The 17,265-nt window shown below is 38.7% G+C and overlaps 1 protein-coding gene across 2 annotated transcripts in view; it reads left to right on the top strand.

Annotated features, from left to right (window-relative positions):
• The first annotated feature begins 6,526 nt into the window (after positions 1 to 6,526).
• The window catches only part of LOC127434443 (B-cell scaffold protein with ankyrin repeats-like), a 61,193-nt gene continuing 50,454 nt past the window's right edge, over positions 6,527 to 17,265 (top strand). For both annotated transcript variants that reach the window (XM_051687334.1, XM_051687250.1), the window contains exons 1-5: positions 6,527 to 6,621; positions 7,698 to 8,093; positions 13,305 to 13,429; positions 15,448 to 15,586; positions 16,393 to 16,535. In XM_051687334.1, the coding sequence (XP_051543294.1) occupies positions 6,609 to 6,621; positions 7,698 to 8,093; positions 13,305 to 13,429; positions 15,448 to 15,586; positions 16,393 to 16,535 (816 nt within the window). In that variant the 5' untranslated portion in view covers positions 6,527 to 6,608. The remainder of the gene's footprint in view (positions 6,622 to 7,697; positions 8,094 to 13,304; positions 13,430 to 15,447; positions 15,587 to 16,392; positions 16,536 to 17,265) is intronic.

Below are 17,265 nucleotides of genomic sequence, written 5' to 3'. Positions count from 1 at the left end.
CCATTTAAATACTAACATACAGTATAGTGGCATCACTGCAGCATTTGTATTGTGTTTGTTTGGAATCTCACAGACACATTACACTAACTTCTACCCTTAACCCTACCTTATAAAAAAAATAACCATGGTTTTACTACAGTAACCATAGTATCACCATGGTATTTTTCTAGTAAAATCGTAGTACCACAAAATTAAACATGGTTACCATTAACTACTATTAACAACATGTTACTGTAGTAATAACATGGTTAGTACATCAAAACTATATAGTTTCCACCAAAACATGTTTACTACAATATTTCTACAGTAAAACCATGGTTAATTTTATCTGGATCAAATCCTTCTTTCAACTCCCCGACCTTCACTGTGACCAAATCTCAGTGGGGAATTTATTTTATTTATTACTGTAAGTAGTATTATAGGAAATATTAAGAGTAGAGACATGTGAAAAAATATGTCAAGGGGTGAGATTAAAACCCGGATCTCCAACGTGACAACACATACACGTACCATCGTTACACCCAGAGCTACTACTGCTGCATATGGAGATGCAGTTTATCATAAAATCCTGTGTTTCCACCAGACTTCTGGAGTGCAAATAGTCACTTAGTTATTCAATCTCTTAATCCACTAAATGTCTAACCTGTTAACCAGTTTAATGTCTCCGCGCCATCGTGAAAAATTCAAATATTCCCGTATTCATTTGATCATCAGTTGACCCCAACTAAATCTGTCATGGCTGTCTTGAGTTTGGTCTGAGCAGTGGTGGGCAGAGTTAGTGTAAATAGGCTCTGCCAACAAGATGGGTTATTGCACTTAGTGTAAATAGACACTCCGTTATTATTCCACTGTCTGCGTCCTATTATCTAGTTAATTCCCTCAATCACCTGTGATATAAACCCAGACAGCACATTCATCAGAAGTTGGTAGTGTAAATGGACTGTATGCAGTGAATTAGAAGAATTGATAATTATGTTCTTTTGTGCATTAACTGCATCGTTGATGATTGTCTGGCAGCATATTTCAATGACAGTGACACGCTCCTTTCATACACATGGAAAATGTGATTTGAGTTCCTCGCCACGGTCGCTGAGCTAGCACCATCTTTTGTCACAGCAACGCCTCAGCCTGCTCCATGCCATGTCACAGCAACGCCTCAGCCTGATCCATGCCATGTCACAGCCACGCCTGAGCCTGCTCCATGCCATGTCACAGCAACGCCTCAGCCTGCTCCATGCAACGTCACAGCCACGCCTCAGCCTGCTCCATGCCACGTCACAGCCACACTTGAGCCAGCTCCATGCAACATCACAGCCACGCCTGAGCCTGCTCCATGGCATGTCACAGCCACGCCTGAGTCTGTACCACGCCATGTCATGGCCATTTCTGAGCAGTTGGACCTGGAGATGGTTCCTGTCCTTGTACCTACCCTTAGTTCTCCTAGGCAGGCAAGGGGAACTTTCAACCCTCCGACCCTGCCTGGACCCTCTGAGCCCTGGACTCCGCCTTGGCCTTTCGGTCCCTCAACATCGCCTCGGCTCTGCGTTCCCTCGGCTCCACTGTGGTCCTTCAGCCTGTTGGCTTTGCCGGGGTCCCTCGTCCCTCCGGCTCCTCCTTGGTCCTACCTGGCGCGCCTTGGCTCTGTGATCCTCTGGCTGAGCCTCGTCCCTCCGATCTGTCAGCTCCACCAGGGACCTCCTTCCCTACGGCTCCACCTTGGTCCTCAGCCCCACCGGCTCCACCTCAGTCTTCCGAACCCCCAGCTCCACCTTGTTCCTCCGAGACTCCAGTGCCGCCTTGGTCTTCCCTGCCATCGGCTCCACATTGGCCCTTCAAGTCTTCGGCTACTCTCCGGGTACCAAGTTCCATGGTGTCGCCCTTCAAGTCTCTCACGGCTCCGCTTTCCATGGCTCCACCCCTCAAGTTTCTCTCAACCCCACCTTCCACGGCTCCGCCCCTCAAGCCTCTCAGGGCCCCACCTTCCATTGACTCTGCCCTGGTCCCATGCCCCACACCCTGTCACGCCAGGCCACGCCCCACGCCTCAAGACCCCCCCTGTGGGGGGGGCCCCAGCTCCCTACAGAACTTTGGAACTACGTCATTTTTAATATGTGTGTTCATGTTTTGCATTTCTTTTATTTTGAAAAGTTTATTTCTAGTTCATGTTTCATGTCATGTGGTTCCCTTGTCATGTGATTTCATGTTTTACCTCCATGTTCACGTGTCTTGTTTTCATTGGTTTATTGTCTCGTTATCTTGTTTAGAGTTCTCAGTGTTTATTGGTTACCTTTGTCATGTGTTCTCCCATGTTCATATATTTAAGCCTCGTGTTTTCCTTTGTCCATTGTCATGTATTGTTGAATGTAACTTTGGTTGAGTTTGGTAAAGTGTCATGCTAAGTCAAGTCAAGTCAAGTCCATGTTTATATTTTGTTCATGTTTGGATTTACGTTTTTGGGATTTCACGTTTGTAATAAATTGCACTTGGGTTCTTCAATTCATCGTCATCGTCTTCGTCATTTTCATTGCCAGCAGCGCATCATTACAATTTATTGAAACATGAAAAAATTAAACCAAACATATTTCTAAAATTGAAATTACACTTCAACCAAAACGATAATATAATCAAAATAACGAAGAGGTAAAAAAATCATAGCCTACCAATTCCAAACATTTTACTCTCTCCAACTTCTTCCTCCGGCCCATTTTGCAGTGACTTAAAAATCACTGTATGAAAACAGGTGGACAAATACCTTTAGGCCTACAAATTAGACCATAAATACAATTGTAAATTTAAACATAATAATAATAATTGAAAAATAAACCATGACCTATAGTTTATATAATACGGCTACAACTCTGATCGTCAGGGACATAATTTGATGTTCCACTATATTTTCAAAGTTTAGACATAACATTTTTTACCACCTGCTGGTTGAATCTCTAAACTGTAAATGCAGAAACTGAGTTTAAACTTTGTGCTAAGTTAAGAGGTGGTTTTCAGTCATCTTATCACAACGACTTATTTCTCAGGAAAATAGCAAATTGCGCTTTGTGCCACTTCATTACCATACAATACACCCAAAGTTTGCACGCATACACCCACAATAGCACAAACACTCCTACCCACACCCACTTGCACTTTGCGCTGGCACGAAAATTGCACTTAGAATTAGCGCTCTCACGAAAATTGGATAAGACGTTGTGCACGGCTTAACACTAGTGCTCTTAAAATAGGGCCCTGGGCTCTATTTTCGTGAGCGCGCCATAAGTCATAAATGCAAACTCAGTGGTCATGGCCATGAAATTTTGGTATTTTCGTGCAAGCATGCGCTTAGTCTAGGCGCAAATATATTTGGCGAAATCACTCGTGTAACACGCAAAAAGGCTGGATTAAGTGTAATTGAATTCTGAGGTTCTTCTTGGGGATTTCCACCGTCTGTGTCCTATTATAGTCCATACCCTGTCAAGCACCAGCAATGACAATGACAGCACACTCATAAGAAGTTGGTAGTGTAAATGGACTGTATACAATGAATTAAAAGAATAAAAAATATGCATTAACTGCATCCTTGATGAATGCCAGGCATATTTCTATGACAGTGAAACGCTCCTTTTATTTGCATAGAAAATGTGATGTACGCTCAGTTAAATTATAGGGAATGTAAGTATTATTAATAATTTCAATCTACTGACACACTAATCATGGCTAGTATTAAAAGTGATTGTATCGGCATGCACTTCACTTCTAACGGTTGATTTTGATTTTTAAAAATGTAATTCATGAATATATATATATATATATATTTCTAAATTCAAACTACCCTTTAAACTAAACGAAAATATAATGGAAGTGGTACAAATATCATACCCAATCCAAACATTTTAGTATCTCCTTCTTCCACCGGCCCCTTTTGCTGTGATCTAAACAGCAGGTGGAAAATTAGTAGGCTACAAATTAAATAATAAATACAATTGTAAATATACAATAATAATAAAACATACAGTGCATCCGGAAAGTATTCACAGCGCTTCACTTTTTCCACATTTTGTTATGTTACAGCCTTATTCCACAATGGATTAAATTCATTATTTTCCTCAAAATACTACAAACAATACCCCATAATCATAACGTGAAAGAAGTTTGTTTGAAATCTTTGCAAATTTATTAAAAATAAAAAAACGGAAAAAAAAAATCACATGTACATAAGTATTCACAGCCTTTGCCATGACACTCAAAATTGAGCTCAGGTGCATCCTGTTTCCACTGATCATCCTTGAGATGTTTCTACAACTTGATTGGAGTCCACCTGTGGTAAATTCAGTTGATTGGACATGATTTGGAAAGACCTGTCTATATAAGGTCCCACAGTTAACAGTGCATGTCAGAGCACAAACCAAGCCATGAAGTCCAAGGAATTGTCTGTAGACCTATGAGACAGGATTGTATCGAGGCACAGATCTGGGGAAGGGTACAGAAACATTTCTGCAGCATTGAAGGTCCCAATGAGCACAGTGGCCTCCATCATCCGTAAATGGAAGAAGTTTGGAACCACCAGGACTCTTCCTAGAGCTGGCCGCCCGGCCAAACTGAGCGATCGGGGAAGAAGGGCCTTAGTCAGGGAGGTGACCAAGAACCCGATGGTCACTCTGACAGAGCTCCAGTCTTTCTCTGTGGAGAGAGGAGAACCTTCCAGAAGAACAACCATCTCTGCAGCACTCCACCAATCAGGCCTGTATGGTAGAGTGGCCAGATGGAAGCCACTCCTCAGTAAAAGGCACATGACAGCCCACCTGGAGTTTGCCAAAAGGCACCTGAAGGACTCTCAGACCATGAGAAACAAAGATTGAACTCTTTGGCCTGAATGGCAAGCGTCATGTCTGGAGGAAACCAGGCACCGCTCATCACCTGGCCAATACCATCCCTACAGTGAAGCATGGTGGTGGCAGCATCATGCTGTGGGGATGTTTTTCAGCGGCAGGAACTGGGAGACTAGTCAGGATCGAGGGAAAGATGAATGCAGCAATGTACAGAGACATCCTTGATGAAAACCTGCTCCAGAGCACTCTAGACCTCAGACTGGGGCGAAGGTTCATCTTCTAACAGGACAACGACCCTAAGCACACAGCCAAGATAACAAAGGAGTGGCTCCGGGACAACTCTGTGAAAGTCCTTGAGTGGCCCAGCCAGAGCCCAGACTTGAACCCGATTGAACATCGCTGGAGAGATCTGAAAATGGCTGTGCACCGATGCTCCCCATCCAACCTGATGGAGCTTGAGAGGTCCTGCAAAGAAAAATGGGAGAAACTGCCCAAAAATAGGTGTGCCAAGCTTGTAGCATCATACTCAAAAAGACGTGAGGCTGTAATTGGTGCCAAAGGTGCTTCAACAAAGTATTGAGCAAAGGCTGTGAATACTTATGTACATGTGATTTTGTTTCGTTTTTTTATTTTAATAAATTTGCAAAGATTTCAAACAAACTTCTTTCACGTTGTCATTATGGGGTATTGTTTGTAGAATTGAGGGAAATAATGAATTTAATCCATTTTGGAATAAGGCTGTAACATAACAAAATGTGGAAAAAGCGAAGCGCTGCGAATACTTTCCGGATGCACTGTATAAACATAACAATACAATTTATAATAAAAAGTATTAAAAAAAAAAAAAAACATGACCTCTAGAAAGTTTAATATAAATCTCAAGCGATTACCCCTGAAAAATTGCGATTGTCAGGGACATTATTTGATGTTCCGTACTTTCAGAATTTTAACTTTATTACCACCTGCTGGTGGAATCTCCAAACTGCAAATGCAGGAACTGAATTTGAACTTTGCGCTGAGTTAAGAGGTGGTATTGAAACATCTTAGCACAATGGCCGCGCTTTGCGCCATTTCATTTTCATTCAATACACCCACAGTTTGCGCGCATACACCCACAATAGCGCAAACACTCCCACCCACGCCCATTTGCGCTGGCATGAAAATTGCACTTAGAATTAGCGCTCTCACGAAAATTGGATAAGACGTTGCGCACGGTCGTAGCACATAGCGATGCGCTTTGCGCACTCACGAAAATAGAACCCACAGTGTTTACAGTTTTTGAAAAAAAAAATAAAAAATAAAAAAGAAGAAGAAAATCAACCTATTTACTTACTTATAGTTGTCTCTGCATTTTAAGCTGGAATAGGAGAAAGTGTTTTAACAGAAAAAGTTACCCACTTCAATTTTAACTTACTGACATACGTTTATCCAGTGAACACAACATCTAAAATTCACAAAATCCCAGAAGCTTCTGTACAAAATATTCAAATGTGGATATTGAATAGTGCAAACAGCATATTTCATTTTTGTTTAAGAATAGTTTCTAATGTAAAAAAAAATACCAGATTAAAATAATCAAATTGTAAATATAAGTGTGCTTGTATGAGTGTAATAGGAAATAAAGTTAAAAAGGGAAGCTGCAATCATCTTCACACACCTGTGTCTCTATGACACGGAAACTAACAGCCTGTGAATAGATTGGGCAAGGTGGACAAAGGTGCCTGTGTTTTATGAAACATCCTCCCCATCACAGAACTTAACAGCACACATCGGCACAGAGACAGAGAGATGAGCAATACATGTGAGTTTACCCTCTCTAATCTTTTTAAAGTTTGTCTTTAACTTGTTAACTAGTTGTTCAGTTAACCTCAGAGACCTGATACATAACATTTGATTGACTTTAAAGATGTTTCATACAGATGTTACATGCTGTATTAATATCAAAACAACAAACGTGATACATGATTTATTGATCATTAATTTGTTTAAACTGAATGAATACATTCTTAAACCCCAATATAGCTGCAAAAACCAGGTATAAATGTTGAATAGCAACACACCGCATAACCATAATTTGACTGTGCACTGTGCCTCACAAGAAACAGTCACAAACTTAGTGTAACAGAGTGTAAAGCATATTATAATAAAACTGTGCAGCCCATAGGTGTAGATTTAAGTAGGGATGATAGTGACATGTCCTTACCAACTTTCAGAAAATTGGAAATGTCCAGACCAACATTTGGGCAATTTTAACACAGAGAAAATTTTTTAACTATGTTTTTATTTAAATTTATTTTATTTTGAGCTATTAAAGGTCCTTAGTATAATTATTGATTTGTAAATTATTGTCCTACCTCTTCTGAAACAGCTCATAAACTGTGTTGTCACGTGGCACGTTACAGTACTTTTATCAGCACAGTCATTTGTAAACAAAAAAAGTAATAACATTTTTTAAATAATTTTCTGGAGATTAGAGGGGCAGATTTCCATAGGTATTTTACGTCCAATACTTGAAATGAATATATTTTTCCAACATTTTGAATATTATCCTTGCAGTATGTCCCCTCCAACTTTCAAAACAAACCTACGCCCTTGGTGCAACCATACATCTGCCTATGAAGTATTTGCATAAAAGCTAAATAGGTTAAAATCCAAATATCTTCATGAAAATACTAAATAAAAAAATAAAAAAACAATAGAATAGAAAACTAAAATGGAAAATAATTAAATTTTTATTCCACAGTTTGCAAGAAAAAATTCACAAACGTTAAAATGAAAAAATATTTGGTCACCACGGAGGATGTATAGAACACTTATTAAGATTATTGACTTGTCCTTTTCTCATTTTCATTTTTTATTTTTATTTATTTTTTTTAGCTAAAGATCTCCTGATCATCTACGAGTCAGAGGCGGAGCAGTGGGCATCATACCTGCGCTTCCACCTGGTAGGCCCTATTCCTCAGGCTGGCATCTGTTGTTATGATATTGCTATGGTGACCAGTCGCCAGGATGACTTCCTGCAGCTGGGGGGTTACAAGTGCAAGCTGCTTATTCTGTCACGGGGCATGTTGGAGGGGCTATGCCAGCTCCAGAGGTTCTTCCTGGCTCGTGTATTGCGACCGGAGACCCGTGTGGTGATTCTCCTGTGTGGAGTGGAAAGCCTGGATCCTCTGCTGGAACTGGTTCCTCTGAGGGGTGAGAAGTGTCTCCAGATTTCCAGTGAGCAGGAGCCCCAGGAGTACTGCATGGCTGTGGCAGAGATTGTAAACAAAGGTGAGGATTTGGGATCTTTGGAAGGGGATTGGTGTAAATCATGAGGTTAGCTATGGCTTAATAGTTAAATAGATTTTTGTGGCTTTTGGCCCATGCTTTTAGTAGCTTTGAAGCCATCTACACTACCCCTCAGAAATTTGGAAACACTATGAAATGTTTATGTTTGTGAAAAAATAATTTTATTTACAGAGAGGTATTAAACTGATTAAGAATTATAGTAAAGACATTTAATGTTAAAACTTTTTGTTCCAATAATTCTCCACTTCCGGCAATGACTACGCTTACATGGACACAAGAAAGCGGCTTATTGCGAGAAAGCAGGTTATTGTGAGAAAACAGCGTTCCTGTTTACATGCGCTGTATAAGTGGCATACTCTTTACTCCCGTATACATGCGCCTCAGTCAGTTTCTAAGCAGCTTTGTCCACAGCAACCTAAATTTCCTGCGACGCTTGTGTAAATAACAAATATAGGAGCAGAGAAAGTTTTCGCTATTTTATTTTCTGTTGCTTCCCTTTATATCCAGATATTCCAGAATTGTTGCTGTGTTTGTTTCCTTCACTTTCTATCGTGACCTGCAGCAGAATTGCACTGCAATAATTGGGTTTCCCTCTTACGTAAAACTCCGGGATTCCGCAAATGTGCCAGCGCATACATGAACATGAGGGACCGTTAATATTTCACATTGGTGTGTATAAATGTGTATCAGAAATGTTAAACTCTTTCCGCTGTATTGACTTGTTGTTGGGCTCCATCCTATGATGTTTTTATCCTGGTCTTTTCCTTGCAAGCGTACTCTTCAAACACCCATCAGGTAAAGTTTTATCCCATGCTTTCTGCGGCAATTCCAAAAGATGTAATTGGCTTATAGGTCACTTCGCAGGGATTATCCAACTAAGCTTTTTTAACAACAGCTCAACACATCAAACTTTGATTCATCCATCCTTAATACTATTTTCTAATCATTTACCACTCAGTCTTTACGTTCTTTTGCACGTTCTCCCTTGTCTTTTTATTTGCCATTTTCAGTTGTTGCATTTCTTTGATAGACAAAAATGCCGACATCCCAGAGTTTTCTATTCACTGTTGCAGATAAAACTGTTGGATGTACTGGTCATTGTAGGTTTCAGTTTAGGACCTGCGAGGTGTTTGTTTCTCAAACTAGAGAGAGACTCGGATGTACTTGCTTTCTTTTTGTTGTGCATCTTGATCGCCTTCCCTATCTGTCATGGTTAGATCCAGTTTGATTTCTTCTTTTAAGTCCATAGTGCATGGAACTCTCAAAAGAACAACAGACTGATGAATTTCTAGAGATTTGTTTCTTTTTGGCCAATTTTAATACCAAAATATGACTTGCAAGGGGAAAGTGACTTGCAAGAAATTAAGTATACTCAATACTACAGCATAATACTACTGAAAAAAGGCACTGCATTGCAGTGTCCACACTTCATTATTTAGCACAACTGTTTTCAACTGTTCTAATAATAAGAAATGTTTCTTGAATGCCAAATTTCCATATTAGAATAATTTCTTAAGGATTATGAAACATAATATTTTCTTATTAGATTGTTAATGACTGTTGAAAATGGGACTTTAACTTCATGGGTAAAAATGTAATTTTAAAGTAAATAAAAATATAAAACACTCATTTCAAACAGTAATGATGTTATTGTTTTTGATCAATTTAATGTATCCAAGGTAAAGAAAAGCATCAATTTCTTTCAAGAACAAAAATGTCTTAGTGTTTCCAAACGTTTTAAAAAATAGTGCACTAGAAAATTGACCAAATATATTGATGACTCATCTTGCACTACACAGATTTTTGTCCAATCAAATGCTCTCTAGAATGAGAATGTCCCTCCCACTAATAACATTTGCAGCTGAAAATCAAGCAGAAAATCATGTTTCATGGCTGACAAAAAAAAGAAAAAAAAAAAAAGGTATGAGCCCTTTGATATGTCCCTACCCAACTTCCTGTTTCAATATGAAAATCCATCAACATAGGGCAGAAAACTGTGCCGTTCAAGTCATTTCATGGGGTCTTTAAAGATCAGGGATGGTAACCAAAAGGTTGTAACTTCAATACTCAAGGGGGCAATTCATGAGTTACCGTCATTGTCCCCTTGAGCAAGGCACTTAACTACAGGTTGCTCCAGAGAGACTGTCCCCGTAGTAAAAAATGTACTGTAAGCCTGTACTTTTGCATTAAATAATTAATATGAAATTAATAAATGTTTACCTCTGGGGACTTGAATCGTCTCACAGGGAAAGTTTCTGCTATTACAGCTGTGAAAATACTTCCCTCTATCCCAGCTTAATACAGTATGCAAACTACAGACAACTTGCAGATTTCCCCAAAACATTTAAACACTCTGTTCAAAACATTGCTGTGTTTGTTAAAGCATCCCGACCAGCCTGACACAACAACAATGGCTCAACCTATGGTATGAGTTTGGGGCAAAACTCAGTGTCCCAGAAAATTTGCTTAAAAATCGCTGGTGGCCAGAAATAACAGTCTTCAGCTTTAATGTTAACAGCCTTCAGCTTTAACGATAGCCTGTTTATGTGTCATTTTGTGGCATTCAAAAACCCTGATGTGTGAGGTAAGACGATCCCATTTAGTAATAATAATAATAATAACAATAATGGGACCTAGGCAGTGAATTGCCTAAGAAAGCTCACATTGAGCAAGCCATTTTAGCCAGGTGAATGGCAAGTATTTCTCCCATGCAGAAGTTGCATTGTGACAAATGGTTTGTTTTTATAGGTTAAGCAGCACTGGAGGGATTTTAATCAGGTTTACATTTTGCTTCTATATTTGATGATCTTGGAGACTGTAATTATGGAATAGTGTGAGATTACCAGAGACAGAACTGTTTTTGGCAAGTGTGAGACATCATTATCCCTCCCAGAACCTGACAGCCAATTACTATCCTCCCTTAACTACAACACAGTCTGCTGTCCTTTTGAAAATAATATCGTTGGCATACTGGAGAACTGGGCATATATGCTCACAGCCACATGTTGATTCAAATATTTTTTTGCTTCAACCAGTTTGGCCCAGCATGCATTTTTTGTTCCACTTAACAGAGGCTGAAATTTCGGAGAAATGTAAAAATTAATTTGAAACTATTTCCTTTATTGTTTGATCCCATTTAGATCCTTTTAGGAGATTTCTCTCTCTCCATCAGGAAAAATCAGATTTTTGTGTAATATTCATAATTTATCATAACTGTTGACAAGTGAACTCTTTTTCCACCCAAAGAGGCAGATGCAGGGGAAGAACAGGAAACTGGAGATGAAGAGATATTAAGAAATGAGTTCATTTAATAACCTTAGGTGGATTATTGCAAAAGAAATCTGACTTCGTCTGACCCAAAACAAATTCTAGAATGTTTTCTTATAACAAGCAAAAGGAAGGGAGATTTACTTCCTAATGGCCTGGTTCTGTGGATAGTGAAGCAAGACAGCTCTTCATCTCTAACTTGATACAGTAAAGATGATACAGTTATTATCAAATTAATTAAGTTTAAAGGTGAAGTGTGGAATTTCTGCACCACTAGTGGCACCAAACAGAATTGCAAAAATACTTACTTTTTTCATGCAGGATTCCAGAATACTTGAAAAACAGATAGCCCTGCCCCAAACTCTTGTCATTGGTTAAGCCAATGATGCACACAGATTGCTTTTTGAAACTTTGATCCTTGGAATTTTAAATTGCTATGAAATACAGGTCACACTACACACAGTACCCTACTTGACAGGCCTGAGTACTTTGTTGTAGAGCATATCTCTCAGGACAAAACCGTTCCTTAAACTGTTTTGTTAATAATTCTTCTGAAATCCATTTTGCGGCAGTGCAAGTTTGCCACATGTTGCTATGAGGACATTGTGTACTATTTTCTCTACTGTGGGAGAAGTGGTGAAAGCAATTAGAATGTATCTCCTGCATCATTTAGAAGAGCTACATCATTTTTTGGTTTAAAACCAGGGTTTCTTGTGTAGTGGGGATGATTGTTTTTTGCCATTCAAGCAATTCAAGCAGCATACAAATGAACAGCTATTATCAAAGATAACAAGGTGTTTCGTTCCACCTGTCTCATAGTTTTGCCTAAGATATTATTCTTCAAGCATAGCCATTAAAATTATTCAGGTATTAATGACATTGTTTTCAGCAGTAGCTCAGGTACAGTTTGATCAAAAGTGTTGGTGGGTGCTTCATCACAGAGCAAACAATATGCAAATGTGTGCACTTCCTCATGCGTCAAACTCAGTACTTATCACTGAATATGTAAATCTTGGTCATCTCCTCTCTGGAAGTCATTTACAAGGCTGTTAAGATGGTCACTTTAGCCAGCAAAGGGGAAAGGTTCTCTTTGGTGGTTCTTGTTACCAGTAGCTAACATTACAAAGAGACAGCAAGTGCAACAATAATAACTGCATTTGAAAAAGAACCATCCACTAACAAATTTTTTATACAGTATATTCCAGCAATATTCAAATTTTAAATAAAACAAATTTATGTGGTTGCCAAACCACTGGATGATCCTGGACTGTTTTCTAGTTCTGGTGTTCATAAGAAGCAATGTAAAAACATCCAATAAGAGCATTCCAGATGGAGAACAACAACTATTTTAAGTGTTAGTTGGAGTAAAAATAAGTTCTTGTGGAGTTGTTGGCTGTCATAACAACTTAAAGTAGTTAACAATATCAACAACTAACCTCAGTTCATAGCTTCATGTCATCCACCCACTCCTTAAACTTTGAAGAGTGAGGCACTGTCAAAAAATGGTCATAGGTACTCCATTAAGTATCAGCACTATTGAGCCACAAGCTTTTTTCTTCTTCTTCTTCTTCTTTTTTTTTTTTTTTTGAAAAAAATACATCAATAAAAATGTATTAAGAACATACGCTGATACGAGTGAAACACTGGAGACCAGAAAAAGTTTTGGAAACGTTTAGGAAAAAGGTGGACAGAATGTGCATTCACAGGTGTTTGTCTTTTTACCATGGCTTTGAATGTGGCTCATCCAATCAGAATTTACTGTGGAGTCCAAATTATTAGAGTTTTATAAGAAATATACTTATTTTCTATAAGTTCTAAAAGATTTCATGAAACGCAGGCCCATTTGTGTGAGCATCTCCTTTTTTCCTCAAATGTTATACGTAGTAGTTTTGAACAGTAATTCAGTAATACAGCATGTTTCTGTAGGTGGACAAGCAGCAGCAGTGGATGGGAAATCAGTCCAGGAGTTAAAGGTGGAGAAGAAACTTTCTGGTGGTGCTCTTGCTTCGATTCACTCTTTATTGGTCCTACCTAAGCGTGTGCCATGTGAGGTGAGATACACAAAAGTGTCAAAATTGTACTTTTTTTATAACCATTTCTCTTCATCCTTAAATATCATTATGCTTGTGTTAATGTCATGACTCCTAACAAAAGTTTGAAACAAGCAAACATCTAATTTCTACTCTCAAAGTTAAAGCTGAAGTGTGAAACTGTTTAATGTTAAAGTACTTTAAGCCATTTTGTGATTTCCTGAAAAGTATAAACACTGGCGCACACCCGACCATTTGCAACATTGGTAACTGTTGGTGTGAGTTTGAGACAAGACTGTTTACTGATAAATGGCAGACAGGGAAGTGTTCAGGAAACCTGTTGACAAAAGTCATTATTTTTGCAATTCAGTTTGGTAACACTGGTGGCACAGAAATGACACACTTCCATTATTCTAGTCGTGCCTTGTTGTAGGCAGCAAATCAAATTTAAGGGGTGGCGCTTACGTGAGGGGAGGCGTACGTTCCATCACAGATGGTACCATGGTGGTACAGTGATGTAATCATCACATAGCTGATAATACCATGATGATTTAATAGATACTTTGTTACTGAAAGATTACCATATTCATATACTATAGGGTATGCATTGTACTCTAAAGTACCTTTAAAGAATATCATGGTGTTACCATAGGACACATATAAAAACATGGTATTACAATGGTATATTTTTAAGGTGCATACAGTAACCTTTTGTTCATGTCATCTTGTAGAAACTCACTATTCACAATCAGCCATGATTAATTTAACCCAAGAGTCAAAGTGTCCAATAACAAGATGGTTACTGAGATTAAGCGAGTAGTATTCAGCTGGTCATGTGATTCTAAAATGGCAGCCCCCATGAGGGCGCTCCTGCCCCATGCAGAATAAAACAGCTTTTATACTGATTTGACTAGAGTTCTCATATCATGTGAGTGGTCATGATTTTATACATGTTTCAAAATTACAATTAATTTCTTTAGGAGTAAAACTTTTTAATGAGGAAAAAATGACTGAGTGCACCTTTGAAACTAAAGCTGTTACCATGAGACTTTTCTCAGGCCGAATGGTTCTAAGCACACTGAGTAACAGTTCCAGTAGCATTTCCACTCTAATAAGGTTTGGTACAGATTTCTCAGCATGGTTAGCTAACCGTACTCACGACAGAGAACCGTGCAAGTGGAACGCCTTTAGTGATATGAAGACTCACGATTGGTCACTTGCTCAGTCAGTTCATTCTAATCATTATTTCGCAGCACCATTATGAAAAAAATAAATAAAATAAAATTAACCACGTTAACGAGCCCGAATCAGTACAAAGGTTCCACAACGAGAACTGTTTGGCCTAATGGTGGAAAAGTGGCTTTTGTTAGTGGAGGAGGGCTTTTAACTGATTAGTATATAGAAGGCAACCATATACTGCATTACCCAAAATTGATCAATGCACCTCTCTCTCGTTTTATTTTTATTTTTACAAAGCCAATAGCCTTTAGTTGCTAGTCAGAGGTAGGTGGTATTAGGGGGCAGGACATTTTCAAGCTAGGTAGCATTTATTTATTTATTTATTGACAAAAATATGAACATGCCCCCTGAGTGCAAGATGAGTCATCAGTATGTTTTGATCTGTTTTTTTGAAATAGAAAGTCTGTAAATTTTAAATGCATATATCTAAAACAAAAGTAAACTTTGTCAAATCAAATTTTGGGAGTACACTGTCATTTAGATAGCCTCAAAGTGCACAGCCATAGGCTAAATGCCACAAAACTCCCATGTTGAATTCATGGAGTCTTTAACACTCAAAATTCTTTGGTTATGATGTTAGAGAAATGCCTTGCTACACTTTAAAAGCCATCAACAGCTAGTCTATCATTCAAGGGCAGATAAGGCAGGTGCTTTTAAATTGCCACTGAAGTACTACAGTAGGTAAAGCTCATACAACAAGGACTGAATTCAGAGCCATGCTATGAATGCAAATGCATAACAGCTCTTTATACACAATGTGTAAGATAAACTGAATATTTTCATGCTGTGCATCTTCATAGAATCCAGGGGAGATATTCATTCTACTGCAAGAGGTCATGGCCAGCAAAGATGCAGAGGTGGAGTTCAGTAGGAACAAGCAGAGAGTGCGAGTGAAGCCTGTGAACTGGAATGAGAGCACACTGAGTGTAACTGCCCCTGGTAATGATGACTTAGTTAGTTTTAATTTTTTATTTCATTTAAATTTTTAAGCTGAAGGAGACTGGAAAATATTGTTTGTATATGTTAAAAAATTAAATAGCCATTACAAATTACACTATGTGGCCAAAAGAATGTGGACATTCCCTTCTAATGAACAGATTTTTCTCTTTCAGCTACACCCTTTACTAACAGGTGCATAAAATCAAGCATACAGCCATGCAATCTCCTTAGATAAACATTTTTACTAGAATGGGGTGGTTATGAGCATGACAATGCCGCATGCACAAAGCAAGGTCCATAAAGAAATGGTTAACTCACTCTGGTGTGGAAGAACTTGACTGACCTTCACAAAGCCTAGACTCCATTTATTACTTTATCACATCATTTCCTGACCCCACTGATGCTCTTATGTTTGAAGCAAATCCATGCATCCACGTTCCAACATCTAGTTGAAAACCTTCACAGAAGAAAAGAAGCTGTTGTAGCAGCAAAGGGAGGACCAACTCCCTATTAATGCCTATGGTAATAAAATGAAAAGTTCAACCAGTACAAATGGGTACATCGCCGGTGCTAAAATTCCTGGGGCCTGGGACAAAATTCATATGGATGAGCCCTCTCTCCCCAAGGCCAAATGAGTAGGCTATACCACAGAGGAGCTCAGATCCCCCCCCCGATTACATTGTTTGGGTGTTCACATATTTTATGGCTATGAAGTTTGTCTGAAAGCTTACAATTCCATTAAGAATGGCATAGCATTAGAAAAAGCATTATTATGTGAAGTTGTGGTATGTTATCTGTACTTTCAGACTTTGATGCTGGAGATGTGGGTGTGACACTTTACTGTAAAGGCGTAGTTAAAGGCAAGGCCAGCTTACAATTCTACACCGTCATGGGAGATATTGCCCACTTCCTCGAGCAGGCTGCAGATCCAGTGAAGTGTATGTGCCAGGTAAGTAACCACATGGCTTTAAAGTATTTTTAAAGGAATAAGTAACCCAAAAATGAACATTCTCTTAACATTTACTCACCCTCATGCCATCCCAGATGTGTGACTTTCTTTCATCTGTTGAACACAAATAAAGATTTTTAGAAGAATTTCTCAGCTCTGTAGGTCTAGACAATGCAAGTGAATTGGTGGCAAAATCTGAAACTCCAAAATCCTCATAAGGCCAACATAAAAGTACTCCAGATGACTCTGGTGGTTAAATCCATTTCACCAGAAGTGATATGATAGGTGTGGGTAGAAACATATCAATATTTAAGTCCTTTTTTACTATAAATTCTTCTCCCTGCTCCCTACTTTCTCATTCTTTTGTTTTTGGTGATTCACATTCTTCATGCATATCACCCCCTACTGGGCAGGGATAAAAAAGGACTTAAATATTGATCTGTTTCTCACCCACACCTACCATATCGTGTCTGAACACATGGATTTAACCACTGGATTCATACAGATCTTTTTTATGCTCCCTTTATGTGGATATTGGAGCTTCAAAATTTTGGCACCCATTCACTTGCATTGTGAGGTCCTACAGAGCTGAAATATTCTTCTAAAAATCTTCATTTGTGTTCTGCACAAGAAAGAAAGTCATACACATCTGGGATGCCAGGAGCATGAGTAAATCATTTGAGAATTGTTATTTTTGGGTGAACTATCCCTTTAAGCTTTAACCCATGTG

This window comes from Myxocyprinus asiaticus, chromosome 1 (assembly GCF_019703515.2).
Source record: "Myxocyprinus asiaticus isolate MX2 ecotype Aquarium Trade chromosome 1, UBuf_Myxa_2, whole genome shotgun sequence".
NCBI classification, from domain to species: domain Eukaryota; kingdom Metazoa; phylum Chordata; class Actinopteri; order Cypriniformes; family Catostomidae; genus Myxocyprinus; species Myxocyprinus asiaticus.
The sequence above is the reverse complement of the archived record's forward strand: the minus strand, read 5'-3'. Positions and strand labels throughout refer to the sequence as shown.